This window comes from Megascapheus bottae, chromosome 4 (assembly GCF_031878675.1).
Source record: "Megascapheus bottae isolate mThoBot1 chromosome 4, mThoBot2.hap1, whole genome shotgun sequence".
Taxonomy (NCBI): domain Eukaryota; kingdom Metazoa; phylum Chordata; class Mammalia; order Rodentia; family Geomyidae; genus Megascapheus; species Megascapheus bottae.
Window position 1 is genome coordinate 48,036,246 of NC_143512.1, and position 25,725 is coordinate 48,061,970.

Sequence of the window (25,725 nt, forward strand, 5' to 3'; positions counted from 1 at the left end):
ATACAAGCCACCAACACTCAGCTGAATTATCTACTTTGGAAGAATCAAAGGAGGAAAAGGGATTAAAGGCCTGGTAGGAGTCTGAGTTTGGGCAGATACAGTTCTAACAATGCCACAGAGCCAGTGTTTCAGATCCTGGGAGTCACAGCTATAGGTTTGGACTAGTTTTTACTTCTGGCTTCATTGTTAACCAGCCAGGATTCTTCGTCCTTTAGATAGCTCTTGTGTGTCTGTGCCTACAGCAGGCAATGCTGCTGATATCTGCTATTTTCTAGTTAACTGGGTGGTCTGCAGACAAATGTCTCTCTTGCATGATTCAAGTGAAGGATAGCAACATTAAGGAACTGTTACTTTGCTTAAAGCAAGAACAGATAAACCCCTTCAATATACCAGGATATTCAAAGCCATTTGTGTGCAGTTGCTCTTGAAGAAGCCAGCAGGACAGGCTGGAAGGGACTGGGAAAGGCACTAGGTTGTCCCTGTGTTATTGTCAGGAACCATCAAGTGCTGTCCTTTGTGCCGAAGGGAAAGAGGAAAGGAACTGGCAAGGAAGTGGAGCCCAAAGCCTGGAATCCCTCAAAGCTGAGCTCATTGATTCTTACCCATTCCTACCCATGAGATTCTCCACCTAGGAGAGGTGAGAGACATAGGAAGTTATCTGAAGTGTGGAGGGGCTGTAAGATCTTCATTGATAATATATCTACTCTATTTCTTCTTATTTTTTTTGTGGAAGACCTAAGTCTCTTCTTCCAATTAAAATGCAAGCCTATTGTATGATTTATAAGAAATATTTTCAAGCTTCCAGCAGTTGGATCTTATTTCATTGAATGGAAATGTGATTGCAATAATAAAACTATATTAGAATGTTTATAGTCTTTGCCCTATTCAGACCTTAGTACAGTAGCAGTGGATAAGTAGTGGATAACCATCTGGTATAGCTTTAGAGCCACAGGTTGGATACAGGAACACACCTGGTTACTTATGCTATTTCACACTGAGTATGTAAACTCTTTGTGAGTCACTCTTCTCCCTTTCCTCCTAATCCTAAGATTTTCAAACAATAGGATATCTGGAATCAAGACCATTTTTTTTTCTGTCTGAATTTGAAAAGACATTAGATAGACGTTTACCCAAAAGTATAAACAGGTTAAAAATGACTTGTGGAAGGGACTGGGCAGGGGGAATGCTTGCCACCTTGTCAGAGAAAGGGAAGTGCCACAAATTATGGTGAGAAAGCAGCACATATAAATTCATAATTTCCAGAGTTCTAAATCATACGCTCATTATAGAACTCATTTCCAGGGGATGGTTATCTGGCATAGGACGTGGTTGTTAGATGGGTATGGGTTTACACACCTTAAAGTTTGACTTTGTGCAGTTTATACATGAGAAGACAGGAACTGTGTATGGAAAGAACACTGGCTTGAGAGGTCATACAGCTTATTCTGGACTGCCTGATGCCAGGGACATTGGGCAAGTTCTTAGCTGTGGGTGCCATTTGCCTTCTCTGAAAGGAGAGGATCAGTGGATCTCTACCAGCCCTTGAGCACACAGAAAACAAATCAGTGGCATGGCATGCCATACCTGACACCCATCCAGAATTTTCCCAGTGAACAAGGGCTGATGTTCTGCTGTAGATTTATGGAAGATGTTTTAGTACATTTGTCTGTCAAACTCTAGTCTTATTTATGACATTCATATCAAATTTAATCCTTACTTGATGCTTTTTAAATTTCAATACACCCTGGTACATTTGTTATTTGAATATAGAAGGACTAAATGTAGACTCCAGAAATCTAAACTGATATAAGTGAGGGAGACAGGGGAAGATTTCCCTCCCAGTAGTAGAAGGAGCAATGAAATTAGACAATCACTAGATGCGAACATGAGCAGATAGAAGGCTTATGAGGAAAAGGCTTATGGAAATCTGCACACATCACATGAACCAACTGGTGGAAGTGAGATCACTCACATTGTGACAAAGCACGAACTCTTGTATGAAAAGCATACAACCTGGCATTTTGTGAACCTGAAGCTCCTTATGGAAAACAAATCTACACTGAGCCTTGATAATGACAAAGTCCCTGACCAGAAATTCTCAAAAACCTAGCATCAGAAAAGAAAGGGTGACAACCCTTCCAGTTATGAGAGACTAAAGACACTTGACAGTTAAATACATGGAACAAAAAGCCATGAAGGACATTATTGGCAAAGGGCTGACACTTAAATATGGACTACACAATAGTATTGTGTCAGTATTAAATTTTCTGATTTGAATTGTACTGAGACTGAAGGAGAATGCTCTTGTTTTTAGTACAATAAAATAGAATATATTTTTAAAAAGGTAGAGACAATGTAGCTCTAATCTAAGGGAGGCTCATGTTTGTACTTAAGCCTTTGCTACATGGTCTACTTTATTATTGTTCCAGTGTGACTTTGGAACTGGTGTGCAGAATGTTGACAATAAGAGATTGGTAGTTTAATTTGGGTGAATCACTGTGTGGATTGTGATTGTTTTGTTGTCTTTTAGGTAGCTGAGTGACTGGCTGAGGAACTGATTAGGCCTCTGGGAACAAATGTTTGGAGATTTGCATGGGAATGTGATCCTCATGAAGAACAGAAAGTTAGCCAACCTTCCTTCCTTCTGCGTACCTGTCTACTTCCCTCTCTCCCTGCCACTTTCCTTCCCTTCCCTTCCTTCCTCCCTCCCTTTCCTTTCTTTCTTCCTTCCTTCCTTTTTTCCTTCCTTCCTTCCTTCCTTGTTCCTTTTTCTTTTCTTTCTCTCTCCCTTATTACTCCTTCCTTCCTTCCTTCTCTCCCCTTCCCTTCTTCCTCCCTCTTCTCTCCCTCTCTTCTCTTTATTTTCCTCCTTCCTTTCTTCCCTCTCATCCTTCCTTTCTTCCCCTTCCCTCCCTTCTTTCCTCCCTCCTTTTCTTTCTTTTCCTCCCTTCCTTCCTTCCCTCTCTCTCTCCTCTTCCCCCTCTCTCTGCCAGTACTGAAGCTCAAGCTCAGGGCCTGAGAGTTCTCCCTCAATTCTTTTGCTCAAGTCTGGCTCTCAACCCATTTGAGCCACACCTCCACCTCTGACTTTGTTTGGTGGCTAATTGGAGTCTCACGGATTTTCTTCCTGGGATGGTTCCCAAATGTGATGCTTAGATCTCAGCCTACTGAGTAGCTAGGATTACAGGTATGAGCACTGGCCCCTGGCCATCTCCATCTTTTTAAGGAAAGAGAAACTGGAGTAAAATATTTTAAATGGAGACCATCTGAGAACTCTCTGGTTAGTCACATACTGGTTAATCAGTGTTTAGCTGCACAACGTGTACCAGACCCTTATTCTCTGGGCCACTTAGCCTCTCCCTGAACTAACCACACCCATTGCTCTCTGCTTCCCAGTTGTAAGTAATAAGCTCCAGATAAGGATGTGTGTGGAATCAAAGAACGTTTGGGCTTACTGGTTGGAGTGTGAAGAGAATGAACTACTCACTTTTATCCATGTTTATTGTAAAACCTGAATGAAAAATGCCCCTAGTCTAGACCTGGCAAACAATGTGGGAAAGACAAACAGAGTGAGCCAGTTCTGGTTCTTCCTTTGATCAGTCTTTCTTCTTCCTGATAGGCTTCTTTTCTCTGTGAACAGTGTCCGTGAGTGCCAAGAGCCATGTCTACAGACAAATGTTTGTGCATAGCCCTGGGTTGCAAGAAGTGGGTGTTGTGGCCTGGATTAGAGCTACCTAGGCCTGCCTGCTGGAATTACTAAACTGCCTGCTCAGTAGCCCAGTGGGAGATGAGATGTGCTGGAACCCCCTGTAGCTAAAGGTGAAATGTTCCCTTGCTTGGTTAAGCCAGGCACTGATGGTGTGCAGGCCCAGCACACGCCCCCCCCCCCTTTCCCTGCCCAGCCCTTCTGCACTCCTGGCACATGTGGAACACCAGCCTTCCTAGGTTTGCAGGTGAGAGAACCCCTGTGTGTTCACTACCCAAACACATCAAATGTGGAGTACAATATGGAAGAGCTGAGGACTTTTAAGGGTGACACCAATTTGAGACATTGGTGCTACTTGGCCTCAGGAAGCTCAGGGACCTTGGGAGGACTGAGGGGGGAAGGAATGGCTTGCCTTCAGGGTTTTCATTAAACAGAGCCTTGGAAAGAATATAAGTGGTTTGATTTGGTTTTTCAGTGCTGAGCATCAAACCCAGAACCCGTAGTTGAAGTGCTTTACCAGCTGAGCCATGGGCCCAACTCTCTTGTTTGGATTATTTATTTAATTTTTTTTAAAGCAGAGCCTTACTTCTTTTGTCTGGCCTAGAGCTGATAATTTCTACCTCCTGAAATAGATGGGACTATAGGCTTCTACCAACCATGCCTGATTGACAAAAGTGCATCTTGAAGTACAATTTCCTTTTTCTTTTTCCTTTCTTGTATTCTTTTGATTGTCTTGGGGCCTGAACTCTGGGCCTGGGTACTGTCCCTGATCCTTTTGTGCTCAAAACTAGTATTCTACCACTTGTTTTTGTTTTGCCAGTCCTGGGGCTTGAACTCAGGGCCTGAGCACTGTCCTTGGGCTAGAACTCTACCACTTGAACCACAGCACCATTTCTGGCCTTTCCTGTGTATGTTGTACCGAGGAATTGAACCCGGGTCTTCACTCATGCTAGGTAAGCACTCTACCCTTAGGCCAAACTCCCAGCCCCTGGTGTTCTACCACTTGAAGCACAGCTCCACTTCCAGGTTTTGGTGGTTAATTGAAAATATGAGTCTCTCAGACTTTCTTGCCTACTTTGGCTTTAAACTATGATTCTCAGATCTCAGCCTTCTAAGTAGTTAGGTTTACAGGCATAAGCCACTGCTGTCCCCAAGAATCACTATGTAGAAAATTGGCTCTGACTAATCTCATCATTCAACAGTCACTTCTCTCCCTTTGGGCTTCCTGTTCTTTGTGCTGTAATTACTTTGTAGTTTTCCAAAGGAGCTTTATAACCTTCTCCTGTGTGCCTTCCCTGTTAGATTGTAAGCCAGTGGGCTAGGTCACACAGCCATGCTGTCACCCCAGTCTTCACCACCCTTAAAATACTTTCTATGTGTTTAGCCATTAGCTTTCCTGTCACAAACCAAAAGCAACACATTGTGTTGTTGTATTTATTGGTGTTAATTATAAGGCATTTGGAATAAGTTTAGGATAACTCAGCAGTTCCATCATTCTCTGCCAGCATTTTGCACCTAGTGAACCATCAATAAGGAGACATTTCTATCCTTGATAGTCTCTATGATTGTGGAAACTTCTGCTTTGCAAATGCTGGCAGGGTTCTACACCGTCTGGAGTAGAAACAATGACTTAATTCTGCAATTGTATTCCAGTCCACCCAGGAACCTGGTGGCTGATACACGTTGAAATCCTGACTCTTTTCTCTGGGTTGCAGCAGACTTGTGGTAAGAAAGGATTTAACATTCGGGATCATGGTCCCATCCCCCAGCCAAGACAGAGGAGTCTGCAGACCAGCTAAGTCTTCAGACGATGGGCCTGGAGAATAGCATGCATTTACATTTAAGGTATTTGCTGTCTGGGTGTTCTATAAAGTTCTTGGAGCTTTGATGAAGCCACAGGATTTCTCAAATCCTTCAAGTCTGGCTTGTGTTTACAAGAATATCCATTTTCCTAAACTTGAAGACTGTCTACTATCTGAGTGTGGGAATATGATGTGTTAGAACAAAAGCACATAGCCAAAACCAAATGATTTGCAGCTTTGTTGCCCCCATGGGACAGATTTTTCCCCGTGAGAGGCTCTCTCAACCACTCTCTGAGAAGTTGACAAAGTCAAGGGTCCTATATGTTCTTTACAGTCTGCAAAGCCCCTATGAGCCTCCCCTAGTCTTGAAAGCTGAACTCCTTCCCACACCAGTCTTTCCATGTCCTTCTCCTGCCCCCTGTGCTGATGACAGAAAGGAAGAAAATATGCTTTTCAAATATAATAGGATACCACTGCAACACAGAGGCCAATGAGAAAAAAGCCCAAACCAGCTTTTCTGTACTTTATTCTGTACTTTCAGCTTTTTTCTTTTTTCTTTTTTCGGTTGTTGTTGTTAGGTAAGAGATAAAAATCTCTTGGACTTGACTGCCTTGGTTGGCTTTAAACCATGATCCTGGATCTCAGCCTCCTAAGTAGCTAGCATTATAGGCATGAGCCACTAGTGAAAATGATCTCATTTTGAGGTCATTTTGAAAATACATGATGTTGCTGCCACTAAAGAGCTTGGCATGTTTGGTTCAAGTCCTGTTAGATGTTTATGATTTCTCACAACTATCCTCTCCGATAAACCTTAAATTTATAGACTGATAAGCCTTCCATAATGTTCTGAGAACCAGAGAAGTTTCTTGGTGGTGAGAACTAGTCTGATCTGCTTTGGTCCAGAATGTAATGACATCAAAATGTATTCTTGATCTGTGACTGTGTTGTCAACATGTCCCCATTTGCATAGTATGTCCCTTTTGGGAGCTAAGTTTTTGGCAATATTTTTTAAAAAATTGACTGTCCTGCATCATGTGTTAATTCACACTCAGTAACAAACAGCATATGCTTGCCTTAACAGCCCCTTTCTGCTCTACATCATAGCCTGCTAATTGCATCTGTTATTTTAAACTTCTCTTCTGAATAGAAGTTTCAATTTATAGCCAGCTCCTTAGTATATCCCTAGAATAGTGGGATGCATCTGTGGTGTTCTTTCCCCCCATCCTCCTAATTATACAAACTTGTCTTTATGTAGATTGGCAGATTCAGCGATTTGCTGGTAGATGGCCATGTGCTGTTTCCACCTCCACCATCTGAAGTCACAGAATGAGCTGGCCGCTACTTGCTGATTTCCTCTTCCTTCCCCCGTACCACACTCCTCTTCATCCTGTTCCTCTATTGCCAAATTCTGCCTGTGTATGGCGTCATCGCGTTTCTCTTCCCTCTCAAATGTAGACCTGTAAGGTTTTATGTTACATGGGTTCTTGGCAGCCTTCTTTTCAGCCTGCAGTTGAGGGCTTCTTCCCTTTCCCTCCCCACTTCCTCCACCTGCTGTCTCCAATGAGTTTATCATGCTCCTCTATTGAGCCAGTTAGGCCTTCAAAGAGAAGAGCATTGAGTATTAGTCACCTGATCACATCTTCTCTACTGCCGTTGAACTTCTGTGATTTTGTCAAATTCAGTTGAGCTGACTATTCATCATACATTTTGAGTGACTGTGATCCTTTTCTAGAAGTTCAAATCAGTTGGATTCATGAAAGTCATCTTGTGCACTAGGTCTGAAATTATGGCTTCTTTCTATTTTATTTTCCTGTAACTCAACATATGAAAAAATTTGAACATTTTTGTTTGTGATATGGCTGTCATAAAAGACTGTGTGTCAGGGTCATAGAATGTTTGGGAAATGTATGAGTCAAAAAATGCAACAAAGCTGATGCCAGTGGCTCACACCTGTAATCCTAGCTACTCAGAAGGCTAAGATGTGATGATCAAAGTTCATGGGCAGGAAAGTCTGAGAGTCTTATCTCCAATTAAACACCAGAAAATCAGAAGTGATACTGTGGCTCAAAGTAGTAGGGTGCTAGCCTTGAACAAAAGAGCTCAGGGACAGCCCCCAGGCCTTGAGTTCAAGCCCCACATGGACAAAAGAAAAAAGAAACAAAGAAAACCTCAGAGCTACCTCCTTGAAAACAAATTCGATGAGGATTTTGGCACCTCCTTTTCTGGTTTTCTCCCCTTAAATGTAGTACATATAACATTATATACTTACTATAAATTAAGAAGGTATAGACATACACTATGTGTATGTGGAATTAAAAGTGATGCTTTTTCAATTTCATATAATGTTAAATACATTCAATTTGCAAATTATATAGGAGGTAAATGCAAAAGCCACTATGATTACTTATGGTGTCTTTTCTCTCTCTCTCTCTAAATATATATATATATATTTTCTTTTTTCTTTTTGCCAGTCCTGGGACATGAACTCAGGGCCTGGGCACTGTTCTTGGACAATATTCGCTCCAGGCTAGCACGCTGCCATTTGAACCACAGTGCTACTTCTGGCTTTTTCTGTGTATGTGGTACTGAGGAATTGAACCCAGGGCTCCATGCAGACTAGGTAAGCACTCTACACTAGGCCACACTCCTGGTCGTATGGTCTATTTTTTTTAATAACTTGTTTATAATGATTAGGTGTAATACAATGTAGTTATTAAGTAATTTAAATATATTTGATTAAAAAATTCGAGAACAGGCTACAGGGAAGGCATTTTCATTCACATTTTGCAGATGAGGAAACTCAGTGTTTTGTTAACTAGTTGGTGACTAAATATGACAGAGTTGCAGGCACATTTAACAGAAAGCCACACCCCTTTAACTGGTGATCTTTGTCAAGTTGGCAAAAGTGCATATACTTTCTGGAGGTGAAAGAGAGTCGTATGGAGGAGGATACTTCAGAAAAACAAAAATTCTCAGGTATTCTCAGTAGCTGTTGATCATAGAACTTGACTTTGTGGATGTGGTGAATCATATATGTAGATTTGTGGTTTGGGTTTTGTTCTGATCTTGTCATGAATCTTGCTTTCCTGATAATAACACAATTTGACCATTCTGAATATTATCATGATGTTTTTTCCCACTTGTGGGGCTATCTTTGATAATGCTGTATCTCTGAGAAATTGGCCTTGAACTTTATTTTCTGAATATAGCACATGCACAAGCTGGCCCTTAGACTTGAACTCTGAGCATTTTTGTTCAAGGTAGTGTCCACTATTTGTACCACAACTCTCTCTACTTCTGGCTTTTTGGTAGCTAATTGGAGATAAAAGTCTGAAGGACTTTTTTTTGCCTGGGTTGGCTTGGAACCTTGATCCTAAGGATCAAGGATTACAGATGTGAGCCACCAGCACCTTGCTCAGAGAACCTTCATTTTATCCAGTTTTCAGGAGGAGAGAGAAAGCCTCATTTATCAGCTTAATTGAATACTACCTCACTTAGGTTTGTTTTCTGTCAGAAGTGGAGAACCCAATTCTTTGAGAACTATGTAAAATGCTGGCACTTACAAAGGACTCACTGGAGGTTACTTCCTCTAGTCTGCTTTTTTTTGGAGGGGGGAGGGGTCATGGGGCTTGAACTCTGCCTGGGCCCTGTCCCTGAGCTGTTCAGCTCAAGGCTAGTGCTCTACCGCTTGAGCCATAGTGCCACTTCTGCGGGTTTTTTTTGTGATTAATTGGAGATAAGAGTCTTCATGCCAGGCTGGCTTTGAACTGTGATCCTCAGATCTTAGCCTCCTGAGTAGCTAGGATTATAGGCATGAATTACCAGCATCTGACTTCCAGACTCCACTTTTTTCACATAAGCATCACAAAAACCTTTCATCCATTGGAATAATAAATAAGATGTGTGGTGAAATTCAAACGGGGTGGGGGGAGGAGAATCATAGCCAAAAGGTTGATTTATTCCCTTGTACTTAGGCTTGAGCCATTTGTGATTGATTTTTTTCCTTTCTCCTAAGAGTCAAGGAAGAATTAGGCCAACACTATTGTGTTACCTTTTTTTTCCTGTAGCTTCCATCTGTGTAGAGGTCTCAAATATTCTCTACTATTTAACTGCCTGCAATGGTTTTAGAGATCATAGGGTAAGATAATAAGTGTTAGCAATGACTTTCTGTTCCTTGGTCACAAAACTAGCTAAGTCTACTTAGCAGTTGTAAAATAGCACCATTCCCAAGAACATTTAGGGAATCTGTTGGCTCGTTGTTCATTTTCTTATGAAGAGAGTATCATTTTAGGACTGGTTCTATCTACTTTGGAATGTTTAGTACTACCCATTGTAAGCATATTAAGTTCATACCTCAGTACAGATAAGCTGAATTTCTTTCCTCCCCCACCCCATTTTTCAAATATGGGGCTTGAACTCAGGGTCGAGGTACTATACCCTATCTTTTCCTCTCAAGACTAGCATTCTACCACTTGAGTCATGGCTCCATTTCTGGCTTATTGGTAATTATGTGGAGATTAAGTATCTCACAAACTTTTCTGCCTAGGCTATCTTTGAACCATGTTTCTCATATATTAGCCTCCTGAGTAGCTCAAGGATTGCAGAGATGAGCTATCAACACCTAGTTCTTTAAAAAATACTAGCTATTGGGACCAGGAGTTTGGCTTAATGGTAGAGTGCTTGCCTAGCATGCACGAAGACCCGGGTTTGATTTCTCGGTACTACATACATAGAAAAAAGCTGGAAGTGGTGCTGAGGCTCAAGTGGTAGAGCTCTAGCCTTGAGAAATCCCAAGGACAGTGCTCAGGCCCTGAACTCAAGCCCAGGACTAGCAAAAAAAAAAAAAAAAGAAAGACTAGCTGTTTATCCAGAACGAAGATTTTAAAATTTCCTTCTATTATTAGAGTTAAAACTTCAAGATTGGCCTTCTTCCCTAATGAGATTTGTGTGGGGTGAGTAGAACTGTGTGTATGTGGTGGACAGATGGAATTTTCCCTGGGCTTTTTTCTAGCAAGAGATGGTTTAGTTTCCAAAACATCTCTTGAAAATTCTAAGTGTCTAAGAAATCCCAAGACTAGGAAACATTGCCTTTAATTCTTACCATATCTGAACAAAGCTGCCCTTCTCTATACCAGGCTGCATGCCAGGCCAACTCTGTGTATAGGTGAATCTTTAACATGATTATGGTCTGTGTGTATATGGTCTGTGTCCAAATTTGCACAGTGGAATGGATCTCCTTTTGCTTATGAGAATTAGAAGTGAAATTCAAGCCAGGCACCAGTGATTCCTGCCCTATAATCCCAGCTATTCAGAAGGCTGAGGCCTGAGGATCATGGCTCAAAGCCAGGACAGCAAAGTTCAAATAACCAGCAAAAAGCCAGAAGTTGTGTTCTGAAAAGGAGTTCTGAGTCTTACCAGCCAAGCTTGGCACAAACAAACAACACCAAATGCTCAAGTATGATGTTCACATTCCTGGGGGGGGGGGAAATGGGGCCTTGTATGTGAAAATAGCCTCCAAGAGTTTTCTTCACTGTGCTGAAAACTTTTTTGGTGAGAAGGATCAACTATTTCCATAATATCATAGCTATTTCTATGCTATGCTGAAGATCTGTGAGAGGAAGTATCTTATGTTTTTCTCGGCCACAGGGACCTCATGGAATGCGGTAAGGGTTCTAAACATATAGACCTAGTATTGATTACCAACTTCCCTTCCTCACTTGGGATATTTTCCTAATGCTAATCTTGAAGAGTTATGACAATTCTTACTGAAGTAGGTGACCATATACCCCTGAGATGGTATGCTCAGTTACATCTTTGGAAAGTTCTTAACATTGTATGATGGGGAGAAATTCAAGGAATCATTTAGATGGCAGAATTTAAGTGACCTTACATGGTACCTAGAAGTACCATGGCTAGAACATGGCTGTGTTCTATCAGGGCAGATTTGGTAGGATCACACTTAGAGGGACACAGCATCTCTGCCTCCAGACAAGCTTGACTACATGATTTGGCAGACTTTTTGAGCATCTACTATTTATTTGGCCCTTGATAGGGATATAGCAATGCATGAGATTGGAGTCCATGTACTCAGTATCTCTATGGAGCTTTTCATGCTTCTCATAGCTAGCTGAAAATCTTTCTTACTGCTCCAGAGTGCCTGTGAACATATATCAGGTTCCTGAAAACTCAACCTACTCTTCTCGTTTTCCTTTAAAGGGAAGCATCCTAATACCATTTTAGAAAACCAGCTCTCCCAGCCCTCTTGTGTAGCTATAACCAAAATTTCAATGTAAGGAAGGAAAGAGATGTATTTTAGTTTATGGTTTCATAGGGTTCAGTCTACAATTGCCTGACCCATGTGCTTGAGTCAAACATCTTGGCACCAGGAATGTAGAATTGGTTCTTTACCTTGTGGTGGACAGGAAACATCAAGGACAGGAACAAGAACCAGGTATCACCCTCCTTTCTTAGACCCCTAATGTTGAAATCTCCAAAAGTTTCCAGAACCTCCCAAAATAGCACCACCAGCTGGGACCAAATGTTTAGCACGTGAGCCAGTGGGGGACATTTCATATTTAAACCGTAACCCTAACTTTGGTGACTCTTGCCAACTCTCCCTCTAGTATTTCTCCCAACCTTAGCGTCTTGTAATGATGCCAGATTTCAATTGTTTAATACAATAAAAACTCCAGGAGGGATCGCATGAGTCATACTTTTCACTTTTTGTCCACCCTCTACAAGTGGTTGGCACCAGGCAGTCACTCAAATGATCGTGAACCAATGCATGGATTTGAACACAAAAGATAGGGTGGCTTCATCTGTGAGGGAAGGAGACAGGCAAGCAGTAAGGAACGTTAGTGGTAAGCAGGGCCGGAGGAGAGGGAAGAGATTGACAAAATATTAGAAGAACATTAGGAAAACCCTAGAAAATTGAGCTCTCTCAAAATAAAAGAATTCCAAAGCCACTTGAATGACCCATTCCTTGGATGCGGTGGTGAGTGTTGCTTTGGTGACTGTTACACCAGTAGGCTGTGGTACTGAAAGAACTTTATTCCAGCCTGATCTTTGTCACTGACTCAGAAAATAACCATGGATACCACCCATTTCCCTTAGATGACCTCTGGTTCCCTCATTTGTGAGAAGGAGATAACGCCTGTCTCTCGGTGTGATTATGAGAATGACACAGTGAACATATGGAAAAGTGCTTTATAGTCAGTAAAGGCATGTCTCCCATGATTTATTAGCTCCACGATGTCTCTTTAAATGACACGGATATTACCTATGTCAATCACTGTTATCAGAAGTTACTCTTAAATCATGATGAGTTATGCAGAAAATTTTTACAGACAACCTCTGAGGTCTAACAGGGACTGCCATTGTGAGGGCTTTTTCTAACTCAGAACCTTGGCTTCCACTTTGAAAATGTAAAGTAGAAAACCTCTGAAGGAACAAAAGAAGGTGAGGCAGAGCATGATATGGGAAGGGCAGTGAACCTGGTATACGGATGATGGGAAAAAAGATATTAGTCTTGCTAATATAAAAAGTGTTGTGTTTCCTAACTTGGCACGTGGAACCTGTGAGCTGAACATTAGTTGAGGGATATCTGCACATGGAACCATAGTTGTTCTACAAATGATCAGTGGAAACCGGCAAATAAAAGTGTTTCACGTAAATAGTGGGGACTGTTTTTTTTTTTCCTTTCCTGATATTTATTTATCAAATATTTCTGTAGAATATACTGGAAGCCCTGATAACACAAACACATTTTCTAGGAGTCTGCAATTACCATATATGAAAGAGCAGGGGAGGGGTCATTTTGAACTAGAATGATTTCGGAAGGAAGAGCATTGGGTTGAGGCTGAAAGATGGAATTTTCTAAGCTATGGTCAGTATATTTTTTTTTAAAACTGTGTGTGTCGTGAGTCCAAAGGAGGTTATTCTTAGGTTAGAACCACAAAGGCACAATATCTATGTGCCTCTAAACATATAAAATAATATTAATTGAAAAAATTAAGTTAGACCCAGGCAGTGGAGGAACAGTACTTAACTGCTTTTATGAAATATGAGAACTCTTTGAATGGTTCCCCGCCCCCCCCCAAGCTTACTTCAGGCATTCTACCGTTTATGCCATGTATGTTTGTTTTTTTTGTTGTTGTTTTGTTTTTTGTTTTTTGCCAGTCATGGGCTTGAGCTCAGGGCCTGAGCACTGTCCTTGGACTTTCTCAAGGCTAGAGCTCTACCACTTGAGCCTCAGCACCATTTCCGGCTTTTTTCTATGTATGTGGTACTGAGGAATCGAACCCGGGTCTTCATGCATGCTAGGCAAGCACTCTACCACTAGGCCAAACTCCCGGCCTGCCATGTATGTTTTTAAATATTACTTTAACAAATACAAATCTTTGTGATCCCCTGTGGGTCTCATTGATCTTGAATGAGATGCCTATTTGAAGGAATGGAGCCAAACTGGAAAATTGAATGTAGCAGGAAAGAGAATGGGGAAATGAATAAGCCAAGGTATAGAGACTTCTGCTCCTTGGATACTGCTGTTATAGTAACCCAGCTTTTGCTGACCCCACGACTATACCTCCCTACCCCTTCCTCCTGACCTTCCTTCCTTCCCCTCTTTTTGTCCCTTTCTTCTTCATCCACAAACAAAAGCCCATGGGCTTAAAAACTTAGACTCACTCCCTGTCCCTGATATTTTTGTCTTTTGAATATCTGATATTCAGAAAAGTTAATAAATATATAAGGCAAAGTTTTAGAGACCTCAAATGGCATTGATAGGTTTTTGGGGTTGGATGGGAGGACATTACTTCCCTCTAGGATCAGAAAAAGACACACGCTTGTAGATTCTTTGTTCAGTCTCAAGGATTCTGGGATGCCATTTAGTAAGGGCACTATATCAAAGCATTGCCACCAGACACACTTTGTAGTCCTAAGGCTGCTGTTAGATGAAGCTGCAATTGGTTTGAGATTGTCCAACTGCATAGCCTTTCCTCCATGAAGTGTGATTGGTTTTATTAGTCTGTTATGTAGTCATTTTAGTCCCTAACTTCAGTCTTGCTTTTCTTGTTAGAAATGTCATTATCTGCATGTGTGTGTGTATTTTTTTTTGCCAGTCCTGGGCTTGAACTCAGGGCCTGAGCACTGTCCTTAGACTTTTATCAAGGCTAGAACTCTACCACTTGAGCCTCAGCACCATGTCTGGCTTTTTTTCTGTGTATGTGGTACCAAGGAATCGAACCCGGGTCTTCCTGCATGCTAGGCAAGCATTCTACCACTAGGCCAAACTTCCAGCCCCTGCATGTATATTTTATATCTTGTTTCATGCTCATAAAAATTAAAAGGCAAGGTTCTGTCAGTCTGGAATTTTATTATTCTTGTTTCTGAATGTTCAATGTGAGCTTTTATGTTTAAAATTATCTTTAAGTAGTTGTACAAAGGAGTTGCCATTTAACAAAGCAGTATATGAGTATAACACATCTTGATCAACATCACCCCTTTCAACATTCTCACTCATCTTTCTGCCCACCCCCTGCTGTCATTCTGTTTAATTTTGTAGGATATACATTGAATATTTCATTACATTATTCCCCTCTTCTCTTTATTTATTCTCTATTCTGACTCTTCTCTCTCTTTGTCTTTGAGTCTTACACATGCTAACTTGAGCTGTGCCACAAAGCTGCACATCCGCTTGAGTTTTCTATCTTTGATTGTCTCAAGTGCTCATTTGCTGGAGACTATCCTTGTAATGCATTGCTATCCTCTATTTCTAGCTATTGTGGATGATGAAAGACTCTCTGCAGAGGAGATGGATGAGAGGCGGCGGCAGAACATTGCTTATGAATACTTGTGCCATCTGGAGGAAGCCAAGAGGTAAGACCTTATTTACTTTATTTGTGCATCTTTTCTTGGTAATACACTTTGGGGGGAAGGGTGTGGGATTGGATGACCAGAATACATCTAAATGGGCTACATATTCTAAAGAATTGTTAGAGTGTATGGCTAGCAAGAGACATTTGCCTGTCTTAGTGAATTAGACTTGGTTAAACCTTCAATGGCAGGTCAGTGGGCTAGGGGTGACACTTACTGGGAAAATTACAGATTATTTCCAATTTTACATCTCTCTGTCTCAGATATGGGAACTTAACTTAAATCAAGTCCCCAGGAGTCCCCTCAGGTCTTTTATTCACCCTCATCCCAAGGATGATAAAGGTGGGGTAGGACAATAGCCCATGGGAAGTCCATAGGTCACTATGGGTACTAAGGGCAAGTTTATGACAGCAATCTCTCTTTTAAGCCTGTGGGTGTGTGGCCATTTAGGATAGATTGTCTTTAAAATCACATTGACTCTTTTTAGACTCTTCAGATTAAGCAAGTATTGAATTCTTCAAGGAGAAAGTGAAGATAAAGTATTTTGTACTTAAGACTCCTTATCATTAGAATCCCAGGAACTTTGTTCTTTGCTGGGTGAATACTACATTGTCCATATACCAAGAGTTATTTAGTGGTTTGTATGACAAAAATGATGCATATTATCATCAACTATATCATTCCTGGACAGATGAAACTTCCCAGTCATTTCATCTGTATGGAAAATAAACAGTGAAAGGTGTTAATTGTCTCTAGCCGCTGAAAAAGGACTATCTACAGAAGTAAACTAATGAGAATGTTATGCAGTATTTTGTAGAACACTAATCAGTGATGCCTCAATTTGGCATCAGAATTACGTTACAGAGAGTTTCTCGCTGTTGATTAACATTTTGACAACCATTCAACTTTCCTTAAGCTTTAATGCCTGTTTTAAAGTTGTTTAACATGTCTGTTCAGTCTACAGTTAAGTTGAAGGACACTAAAAGTTCCCATCAGGGTAAAAGTATAGAGAACATACTTTTGTAGTTTAATTAAAAGTAGGGAAAGAGAGCAGGTGCTGGTAGCTCATGCCTGTGATCCTAGCTACTTAGGAGACTGAGATCTGAGGATCATGGTTCAAAGCCAGCTTGGGCAGGAAAGTGTGGGAGGCTTTTATCTCCACTAAATTACCAAGAATGCCAGAAGTAGAGCTGTGGCTCAAGCGTCAGAGCTCTAGTCTTGGCTCAGGGAAAGCACCCAAGCCCTGAGATTAAGCTCCAGGACCAGCAACCTCCACCCCCACCAAAAATAAAAATTTAAAAAAAAGGGCATTCAATGAAAAAAAGTCTGACTCTTAGTAGAAGGAGCCTACATTTTTCTACTGACATTCTTTGTCTCCTTAGCTTTTGCCTTCTGTCACTTAGTGGCAAAAGGTCAGTGAGTAGACACGGGTGGATCTGACTTCCTACTAGTTATGCTTTACCATTTATACCTCATGACCTTGTATAGGTCATTTAACCTGCAGTGAAATTATTTTTTCCCTTAGAATATGACATAAGATGACGCCACCACCTGCTCTACTTTGTTCAGGTTTTTATTCTTATTCCTAAAAAGCAATGGAAAGAGGTGGAAATCTGTAAGCTTCAGTTCAGTCAGGTATGTGATGAGGACATAAGAAATAGTTCCTCTTGTCTATCAAAGTGGTGCTAATGTAGTCTGAAAGCTGGTCACCCACTCTAGTATTAAATTTTGTTTTAGGAAGTCACCATAAGAATGAACATAATAGAGTTTTCTTTGGAGTAGTTACTTGGGAAAAAAATAGATTTAAGCCGGGCGTGGTGGCTCACATCTATAATCTTACTTACTTACTAGTCTGAGATCTGAGGATCTTGGTTCAAAGCCAGCCTGGGCACTAAAGTCTGTGAGTCTCTTATCTCCAATTAACCACCAGAAAATTAGAAGTGGCAATGTGGCTCAAGTGGTAGAGTACTAGCCTTGAGCTGAAGAGTTCATGGACAATGCCCAGGCACAGAACTCAAGCCCTAAAACTGACAAAAAAAAGAGAAAGAAAGAAAGAAAGAAAGAAAGAAAGAAAGAAAGAAAGAAAGAAAGAAAGGAAGAAAGGAGAAAGAACGAAAGAAAGAAAGAGATTATAGAAATAGATCTTCCTATCAGCTGGCTCTTTGTAGATTTGTAAAAGGAGATTAGGTGTTAAATTACCATTTAAGAAAGCTGCTTTTGATCACTGAATATGTAAAGTTTATGTTACTACTACCAGATATATGGTATTATGTGATTTAAGAAAGACATTTCATAGCCAAACCATAGCACAATGAAAATGAAAAAGGCATGTTTTAAGACCAAAAAAGAAAATCATTGCTTTATCAAGGTTCTTTACTATACAGTTTGAAGACTTCAGAAAATGCCAAGGAGAACTGATTGTCATTGTGTTGAACATATCTAGGATATGTATTAGTTAACCATGACTGTGCCACATATTACTCTAAAATTATGAAATTTAAATTGGCACAGCATTTTTTTTTCAGGATTTTTGAGGGAGAGGAGTCTGGGCATGAGTTTACTAGGTTCTTGGATTCCCAGTTCCATGAAAGGTTGCATTGATTTCAGGGTTTGTGTGGATACAGCGTCTTCAATCTCATTCAGCACTGTTAGCAAGATTCAGTGACTGAGGACTGTAGATCTGGCTGTAACTGGATTGTCTTTCCCCAGTTGCTTGCCACTTGTGTCTCTCTATAGGGCATGACCACGTGACAGCCAACTTCTGTCAGTGAACAGCTGAGAGGGCAAGATGAAAACATTTTGGTGATCTGTTCTTAGAAGTTATGTCCATGCTTTTTGTTGCATCATATTGATTAGAAGCAAGTACCTAAATCCAGGCCACGGTCAAGGGAGGGTTAGTTCCATTTTGAAAAAGGACCAGAATAAGCGTGATGGTGGGGTGTAGAGGGGATGTTTGTTCTTACTGTTAGGAGACCCAACAAGAAATTATTAGACAGCTATGATTTGGACTGAATGGTAACCGTGTTAAGGCCATCTGTGGCTTCATTCTTTTTGTAAATGGGAAGAGTTTTTGTTTTTGTTTCTTTTCTATTTTCTTTTTTTGGGTCATAGGGCTTGAACTTTGGCTTGGGTGCTGCCTCTAAGCTCTTCAGCTCAAGGTTATTGCCCTACCCTTGAGCCACAGCCCCACTTCTTGTTTTCTTTCTGTTCAGACATCCCTGAAAGCCACTTTTTTTTTTTTTGTCAGTCCTGGGCTTGAGCTCAGGGTCTGAGCACTGTCCTTGGATTTTTCTCAAGGCTAGAACTCTACCACTTGAGCCTCAGCACCATTTCTGGCTTTTTCTAAGTATGTGGTACCAAGGAATCGAACCTGGGTCTTCATGCATGCTAGGCAAGCACTCTACCACCAGGCCAAACTCCCAGCCCCCTGAAAGCCACTTTTATAGGTTCTTTGCAATGGGAAGTTTGCTGGCATGAGGTTGGGCAGGCAAGTATGCAACTCATACAGGCTTTAATTGATTTTGGAGCCAGGCACCAATGACTTAATCCTATAATCTTAGCTACTCATGAGGCTGAGATCTGAGGATCCTGGTAAGTCAGGGATACTCTTATTAACTACCAAGAAGCCAGATGTAGAGCTGTGGCTCAAAGAGAACACCAGCCTTGTGTGAAAAAGCTAAGGGACAAACCCAGGCCCTGAGTTCATGCCCCACTACTGGTATACACACACACACCCCCCTTCTTTATAGGTGATGCCAAAAATCCACTATTTTGGAAAAGTTACTGTTAGTTGAAAAAATCAGTACTGCTAAGTAGGTTTCTTATTAATACATGCAAAATATATTTAAACAATAAGAGTGCATTTTAAGAAACTATGTTCTTTAGCTTTGGGGGGACAAGTGTACAAAAATATTCCAGAGAGTTCTTTTTTGGGAAAACTCTGAGTTGAGGAACTAAATCCATGGGGAACTATTGTGAAAGTTAAAGAATGGAAGAGGAACTGTTGGCAGGCAGTGGAGAGAAAGTTTGCTAACTGCAGTTAAGCAAGGAATTATGAATGGAACCACTATTGTCCAACTCAAGGAAAGTTCCTGTAACATATTTTTTGTTGTTGTTGTTGTTTTTTATTGTAATTAATAGAGGGTTACATGATATTTGCCATATGGAAGGTGCATTAATTCACATACATTGATACCCTTTCACATGTGTTGGTACCCTTTACCCTCTCCCCCACTGCCTCCCCTGTCTTGGTTTTCCCCCCTTCCCTATAATATATTTTTTTTTTAAGGAAAGAAAAAATACGTACAGATCTTTTGCTATGCTTACTTTTTCTGTCTGAAGTTTGAAAATAAACAGAGCAAGAACCCTTCCCTTGGTGATAGGCTTGTTTAGAAATATTATCTTTAAAGAGCTCTTTCTCTGAGCCACACTGTTCTCTGTATGGGTCAGTCTGAGACAGTTTTGTATGTGTCCTGGAAAGAAAACAAAACATGGGTGTGATTGCTTTTGTGTCTGCCTTTATAGCTCAGATACCAAAAGGACAACTCCTTGATTAAATCAAGTCTCTAGCTCAGGCCTAATCTAATACTGAATTAGTGAATTGGGTTTGAAAGAAGAAATGCGCCCAGTGTTTAAGCAAGTGAAAACCCTAAGCAGTGTGGGTTTTGTTTGATATGATTGCTTAAAAATATATATGCTACATATAAATATATGTGTATATCTTATGCCTAGGAAATACTTGACAGAATCAGTTGGGTTTCCTTTTCATGCTTGAATCTCACTGTCTATATCCCTAAGAATAGTCTCTGCAGACATGCTTAAAGGAAAATACCAATCTTGATACTTAATTCATTAAGAGAGCTGTTATTGCTCTATACAAACTACTAATCAAAATTTTAAGGAATTTTGGTAATCCTGGTTACGTAGGAGGCTCAGTTCTGAGGATTGTGGTTTGAAGTCAGCCTGGGTAGACAAGTCTGAGAAATTGTTACTGTCAACTAACCAAACCTGCAAGTAGGGGTGTGGTTTAAGTGATAGAGTATCATTCTTCAGCAGAAAAAGCTAAGAAACACTTCCCAGGCCCTGAATTCAAGTCCCAAAACACACACACACTCACACACACGTGATTGTTTTATTTTTGTGCCAGTTCTGCCAATGCCTGGATGCTGCCTTGAGGTTTTTTTTTTTGGTCCAAGGCTAACATTCTGCCACTTGAGACACAGCTCCAATTAGGGCTGCTTCTTTTTCTTCTTCTTTTTAGATGCTTCATTGGAGATAAGAGTATCACAGGCTTTCCTACCCAAGCTTAGCTTTGAAGCACAGTCATCAGATGTTAGCCTCTTGTGAGTAGCTAGGATTATAGATGTGAGCCATAGCACCCAGGTAGTAATTACATTTTAAGGAATTTCTTAATTGTATTTTCAAAGCATAAACCACATTTATGTTTTCGTGGTAGCATTTTTACTCCATGTTCCCTTGTGTTCTCTGTGTGTCTGATCCCACCTCAGCTGTCCAAAAGGATGAAGTGTTCGGTTGTTCCATACAGCCCTGGTGGGGAAGGAGGTGTACATGAACTAGACCTAGGAGCTTCTTCTCTGGGGTTGATGATGCTATGGAGCTTCACTAGAAGAGACAGTTATTAAAGCTATGAAGAAGGAAGCTGTAGAATTTATCCTGGAAGCAGATCTAGGTCACAGAGGACACTGGGGAATTAGCAACTTCATTTCTTTTCTGGCTGAGTTGAGCCTGGACTTGGGACACATTGTTGGGACCATTCGCTTGGTTTTATTTTCCTATAATGCTTTGTATTAGATAAGCTCATAGGTACATTTTGATAAATGTAGATATAATTTCTCAGCTTTTAAAAATACAAATGCTTGGTATTCAACATCTCAGGACAAAGAGAAGTTGAGCAACTGATATTTGATCTCAAAGTTTGTTTGTTTCTCAAGCTCTTTAGTGTTGGAGGCCTGGGAAAGGTTTGAAATTCTTCCACGGTCTAAAATGTATGTTAACAAGGGTGTCACATAAGTGTGTGCTCACCAGGCATGAAGCCCACAGCACTCTATGGATACACTCTGGGATAAGGGAAATCCTTATTAAATATTTGGAGTCACCTAGTCCTAGAAGAACTTAAGGAACTTGTCAATGTCACAGCCACCAGGTCACAGAAACAATCTAGGTCTGAATTATGTCAAAGACTTACGTGCTAAAAACAGAAAACCCTGCCCCACTCAGTTACTTCTTCAAGTGTTTTGGTCATGCCTTTATTGTGAGTTTTAATGTGGTCATGGTTTCAGGTTTTTTATGATTTTTTTTTGTACATACTGTGTCTTGCACTTGAACTCAGGACTCCCCTCTCTCACCGTTTTCTTTGTCATAGCTAACACTCTACCACTTGAGCCATGCCTCCTCTTCCAGTGTTTTGCTGGTAAATTGGAGACAAGTATTTTTCTGCCCAGATTTTTTTTTTTTTTTTTTTTTTTGCCAGTCCTGGGCTTGGGCTCAGGGCCTCAGCACTGTCCTTGGATTTTCTCAAGGCTAGAGCTCTACCACTTGAGCCTCAGCACCACTTCAGGCTTTTGTCTATGTATGTGGTACCGAGGAATCGAACCCGGGTCTTCATGCATGCTAGGCAAGCACTTTACCACTAGGCCAAACACCTGACCCCCCAGATTGGTTTTTAACCATGATTCTCAACTTGTGGAGTAGCAAGGAGTATAGATGTGATCTGCCAGCACCAGCCTTCTGTCTCAGCCTTGACTCAGTTTGTACTTACAGAGTTCAGTGATCAAATTAGCAACAAATAGCCATCATCTACTTATGCTTCTGTCTTCACTTTTTTCCCCTTTTTCTTCTGGGTTTTTTTGTTTTTTGTTTTTTGTTTTTGTTTCATTTCTCAACTGATTTGTTTAACCATGACAATTTGTTTAACCATGACGATTTGTTATGGAAAGAATTACCTTGCGTAGGCCTTCCTTTCTTTCCTCCCATCACTTGTTTTTTTTTTAGTTTTAACAGGACTCTGCAGTTTTTTAGAATAGAGACTTTATTCTTTTCTCATCCAAGGTAGTTTTTGTGCATCTTTATTCTTGGTCAAGTCTGGATTCTATATTCAGTTCATCAATTGTCTTTTTTTTTTTTGGTTTGTCATTATTATGACTGGTTTCAAAGAATGCTGGACTTTTGTTGAGACATCAAAAGGTTGGAATGGCAAACACCTCTGAGATCTCTTCCTTCCTGTTTGAACTTCCCACCACATGCAGCCTCCTGCTGTGATGCTGAGCCATCATGAAATAGTATCAGTGTTCAGTGTTCAGGTTGGGGGTGGGAGGACATTTGCCAGAGATTGTCATAGACTGCTTTCCTCATGTCTTTTGTTTCAGAAGACTTGAGGTTGTGGATGGCCAGGATGGTCTTCCATTGTTTTCTCAACGTGAATACTTTTGTGTTCTGTAACAGAGGTAGATCCTTATTTCTTGTGTCAGAACACTGACAAAGAAAAGGCTAAGAGACCAAGAGAAGTTTACCAGCTTCTCTCCCTTATCTGTGGGTGAGTCAGAGATTTGGAATTAGGATAAAGATTTTCTGGCTGTTGCACAAGGCTCTTGTGTTCCACAATTCTTTTTCTAAGTCATGTGGATTAGAAAAAAATACCAGTTTGGAAATTCGGCATAGAAAATATATGACCATAATAATGAGTAGTAAACTTGCTTAGTAAATTCAGTGTGTTTGCTTTTAAATACTGAATTTATAATGGAGAAGTTTTGCATATGTTTCTTTGTCTTTTATTTTTTGATGAAAACCGAATTTATTAATGGGTTAGAGCAGGGAATTGTCATTTCTAATCATTTCTATACTTTATTCAATATTGCTTGACTTAAATATTCCCTTCTTTTTTTGGTCTTAAATTATATAATTTGCAATACATACCTTTTCCTGTCTCTGGTGTTTTTTGCAGAGTCAGAGTAGAGACAGGTACTTTCATCTGTAAGAGAACTTTAGGGTAGAGATCTCCAAATTTATGACTCTGCATCAGGGTTACAAGAACATGTATGCAGAGGAAGAGATCACTTCAGATGATACATATCCAGCTCTAGGGAACAGGGCCAGGGGTCTGCATCTTACCAAATTGCTCGGGTATGTGTATATATATATATATATATATATATATATATATATATATATATATATATATATATGTGTGTGTGTGTGTGTGTGTGTGTGTGTGTGTGTGTGTGTGTGTGTGTGTGTGTGTGTGTGTGTATACTATACACGTGTGTGTGTGTGTGTGTGTAGCTTGAGAATTGAACTTTCAGGAAGGAAGATACCATCATCCTGGGCTGAGACTATCTTGGCTCTTGGTTCTCCACATTAGTTTGGATGAAAAGAATGTGGGATGAGAGGAGAGAGGAAGGTCATCTAGGGTCATCATTTGCTAATGTGAGAACGATGAGAGGCTGGAGAAAGGGAAAAGCAAAAGTGCAAGGATTGGATGGAAGCCTGCACAGTTTGAAGAGCAAACTATAGTGATATTTCTTTGGGCAGACAGTTAACATGTTTGTGAGAATTTCTCCTACAAGATGAGAGAACTTGAAGGGTAAAGATGTCATGTTATTGGCATGATGACAGTTCATGGGCTACAGTGATTGTGGGGTGCTTATATGAACCTCCTGGAAACTGAGTGGCCTTGAGATGTTGGGCTAGAAGTCAAGGAAATACCCACAGTGAAGATGAGTGCTAGATCTATGAAGGAAATAAAAAAGTGAGCATTTGCTTACTGAGAGTTGCAAACTGAGAGTTTGGAATCCTAGATCTCCAAGGTGGAGTTTTTATGAGCTTTGATAAAGTCCAGGGTCTTGTAGGCTTATGTATGGCTGGAGGACAATGAAAGTAAAACTTTCTGATAGAGAATGGTTTTAAGCTATGCCCAGGGGTATTACCAAGGTCATCTACCCCCTAGAAGTCACCTCCCTGAGGCCTAGAGAAAGTCCTGGAGGTTACAAGACTATCCTAGTTGGAGAGAAGGCCTTAGAACAAGGTGTGCTCTTGAGAGCATTCTAGATAGGACAATCCTGACTTTTCCTTCTTAAGTCTTGTGATGAAGGAAATTTGGGGAACTACTACTTTGGACTGAATTGAAAAAAAAGTGGTTTGTGAAAACAGATCCATGAAAACAAATAGTGCAGATTTAAACTAAAAAAAGTTGAGAAATCAGAGCATTATAATCTCCAACTGCTCTAGAGTTGGAAAGGCACCTTCTCAGGAATGGGTTTGTTTGGATCGAATGTGGTAAGGAGGACTACTTGTAGGATTTAGTGAGACAGATGGATATGACAAAAAGAAAAAAGAGCTGTGGTCAGGACACAGGAGACACAGAAGATGTTGCAAAACTAAGTTTGGATTTAACTCACTGTAGTGAGAGCCCATTAGACATCTTCTGTTCCTAATTAGCCAAGGCATGTGTTTTTAATTAATTAATTTATTTATTTATTTATACTTGCCAGTCCTAGGGCTTGAACTAAGGGCCTGGGCACTGTCTTGGGCTTTCTCAAGGCTAGAGCTCTACCACATGAGCCACAGCACCACTTCTAGCTTTTTCTGTGTGTGTGTGGTACCGAGGAATTGCAGAGCTTTGTGCAGGCTAGGCAAGTACTCTGTCACCAGGCCATACTCTGGGCCCAAGGCATGTGTTTTTAGCAAGCAATTTTAAAACCTTGTCCTAGAGTTAAACACTTAATATCATGTTTCAAGAGCTCTGTGTGATATATTTACACGTGCATGTGTGTCTGAGTGAATAGAATAAAGATTCATAAGACAACACTGCATTTTTATGGGAAACAACACTTCTGACATTTACTCTTCAGTTTTCATTTGCTAAGAAAGTGCTGGTTGGCCAGGTACCTGTGGCTCATGCCTGAAATCTTGGCTATACCAGAGGCTGAGATCTGAGCATTGAAGTTTATTTGTAGCCTGCTCAGGCAGGAAAGTTTGTGAGACTCCTATTTCCAGTGAATCAGCAAAAAGCCAGAAGTGGAGTGATGGCTCAAAAAGATAGAGTGCTGATAACCTTGAGCAACAAAGTTCAGGGACAGTGCCCAGGCCCTGAGTTTACACCCCTAAACCAGCAAAAGCAAGAAAATGCTGATTGTAGCCAGATATCAGTGGCCCATGCCTATAATCCTAACTGCTGTGGAGGCTGAGATCTTAGGATCAGGGATCAGAGCCAGCCCAGGCAGGAAAGCCTGTGAGACTTCTTTCCAAGTAACCAGCAAAAAGCTGAACGTGGAGCTATGGTATAGTGCCATTGCTTTACATGTTTGTCCTACATTCATTCTACCAGGA

The 25,725-nt window shown here is 40.7% G+C and overlaps 1 protein-coding gene across 3 annotated transcripts in view; it reads left to right on the forward strand.

The window, feature by feature from the left end:
• The window catches only part of Iqgap2 (IQ motif containing GTPase activating protein 2), a 225,315-nt gene that overhangs the window by 20,197 nt on the left and 179,393 nt on the right, over positions 1-25,725 (forward strand). For all 3 annotated transcript variants that reach the window (XM_090331852.1, XM_090331850.1, XM_090331853.1), the window contains one exon: positions 15,285-15,384. In XM_090331852.1, the coding sequence (XP_090187978.1) occupies positions 15,285-15,384 (100 nt within the window). The remainder of the gene's footprint in view (positions 1-15,284; positions 15,385-25,725) is intronic.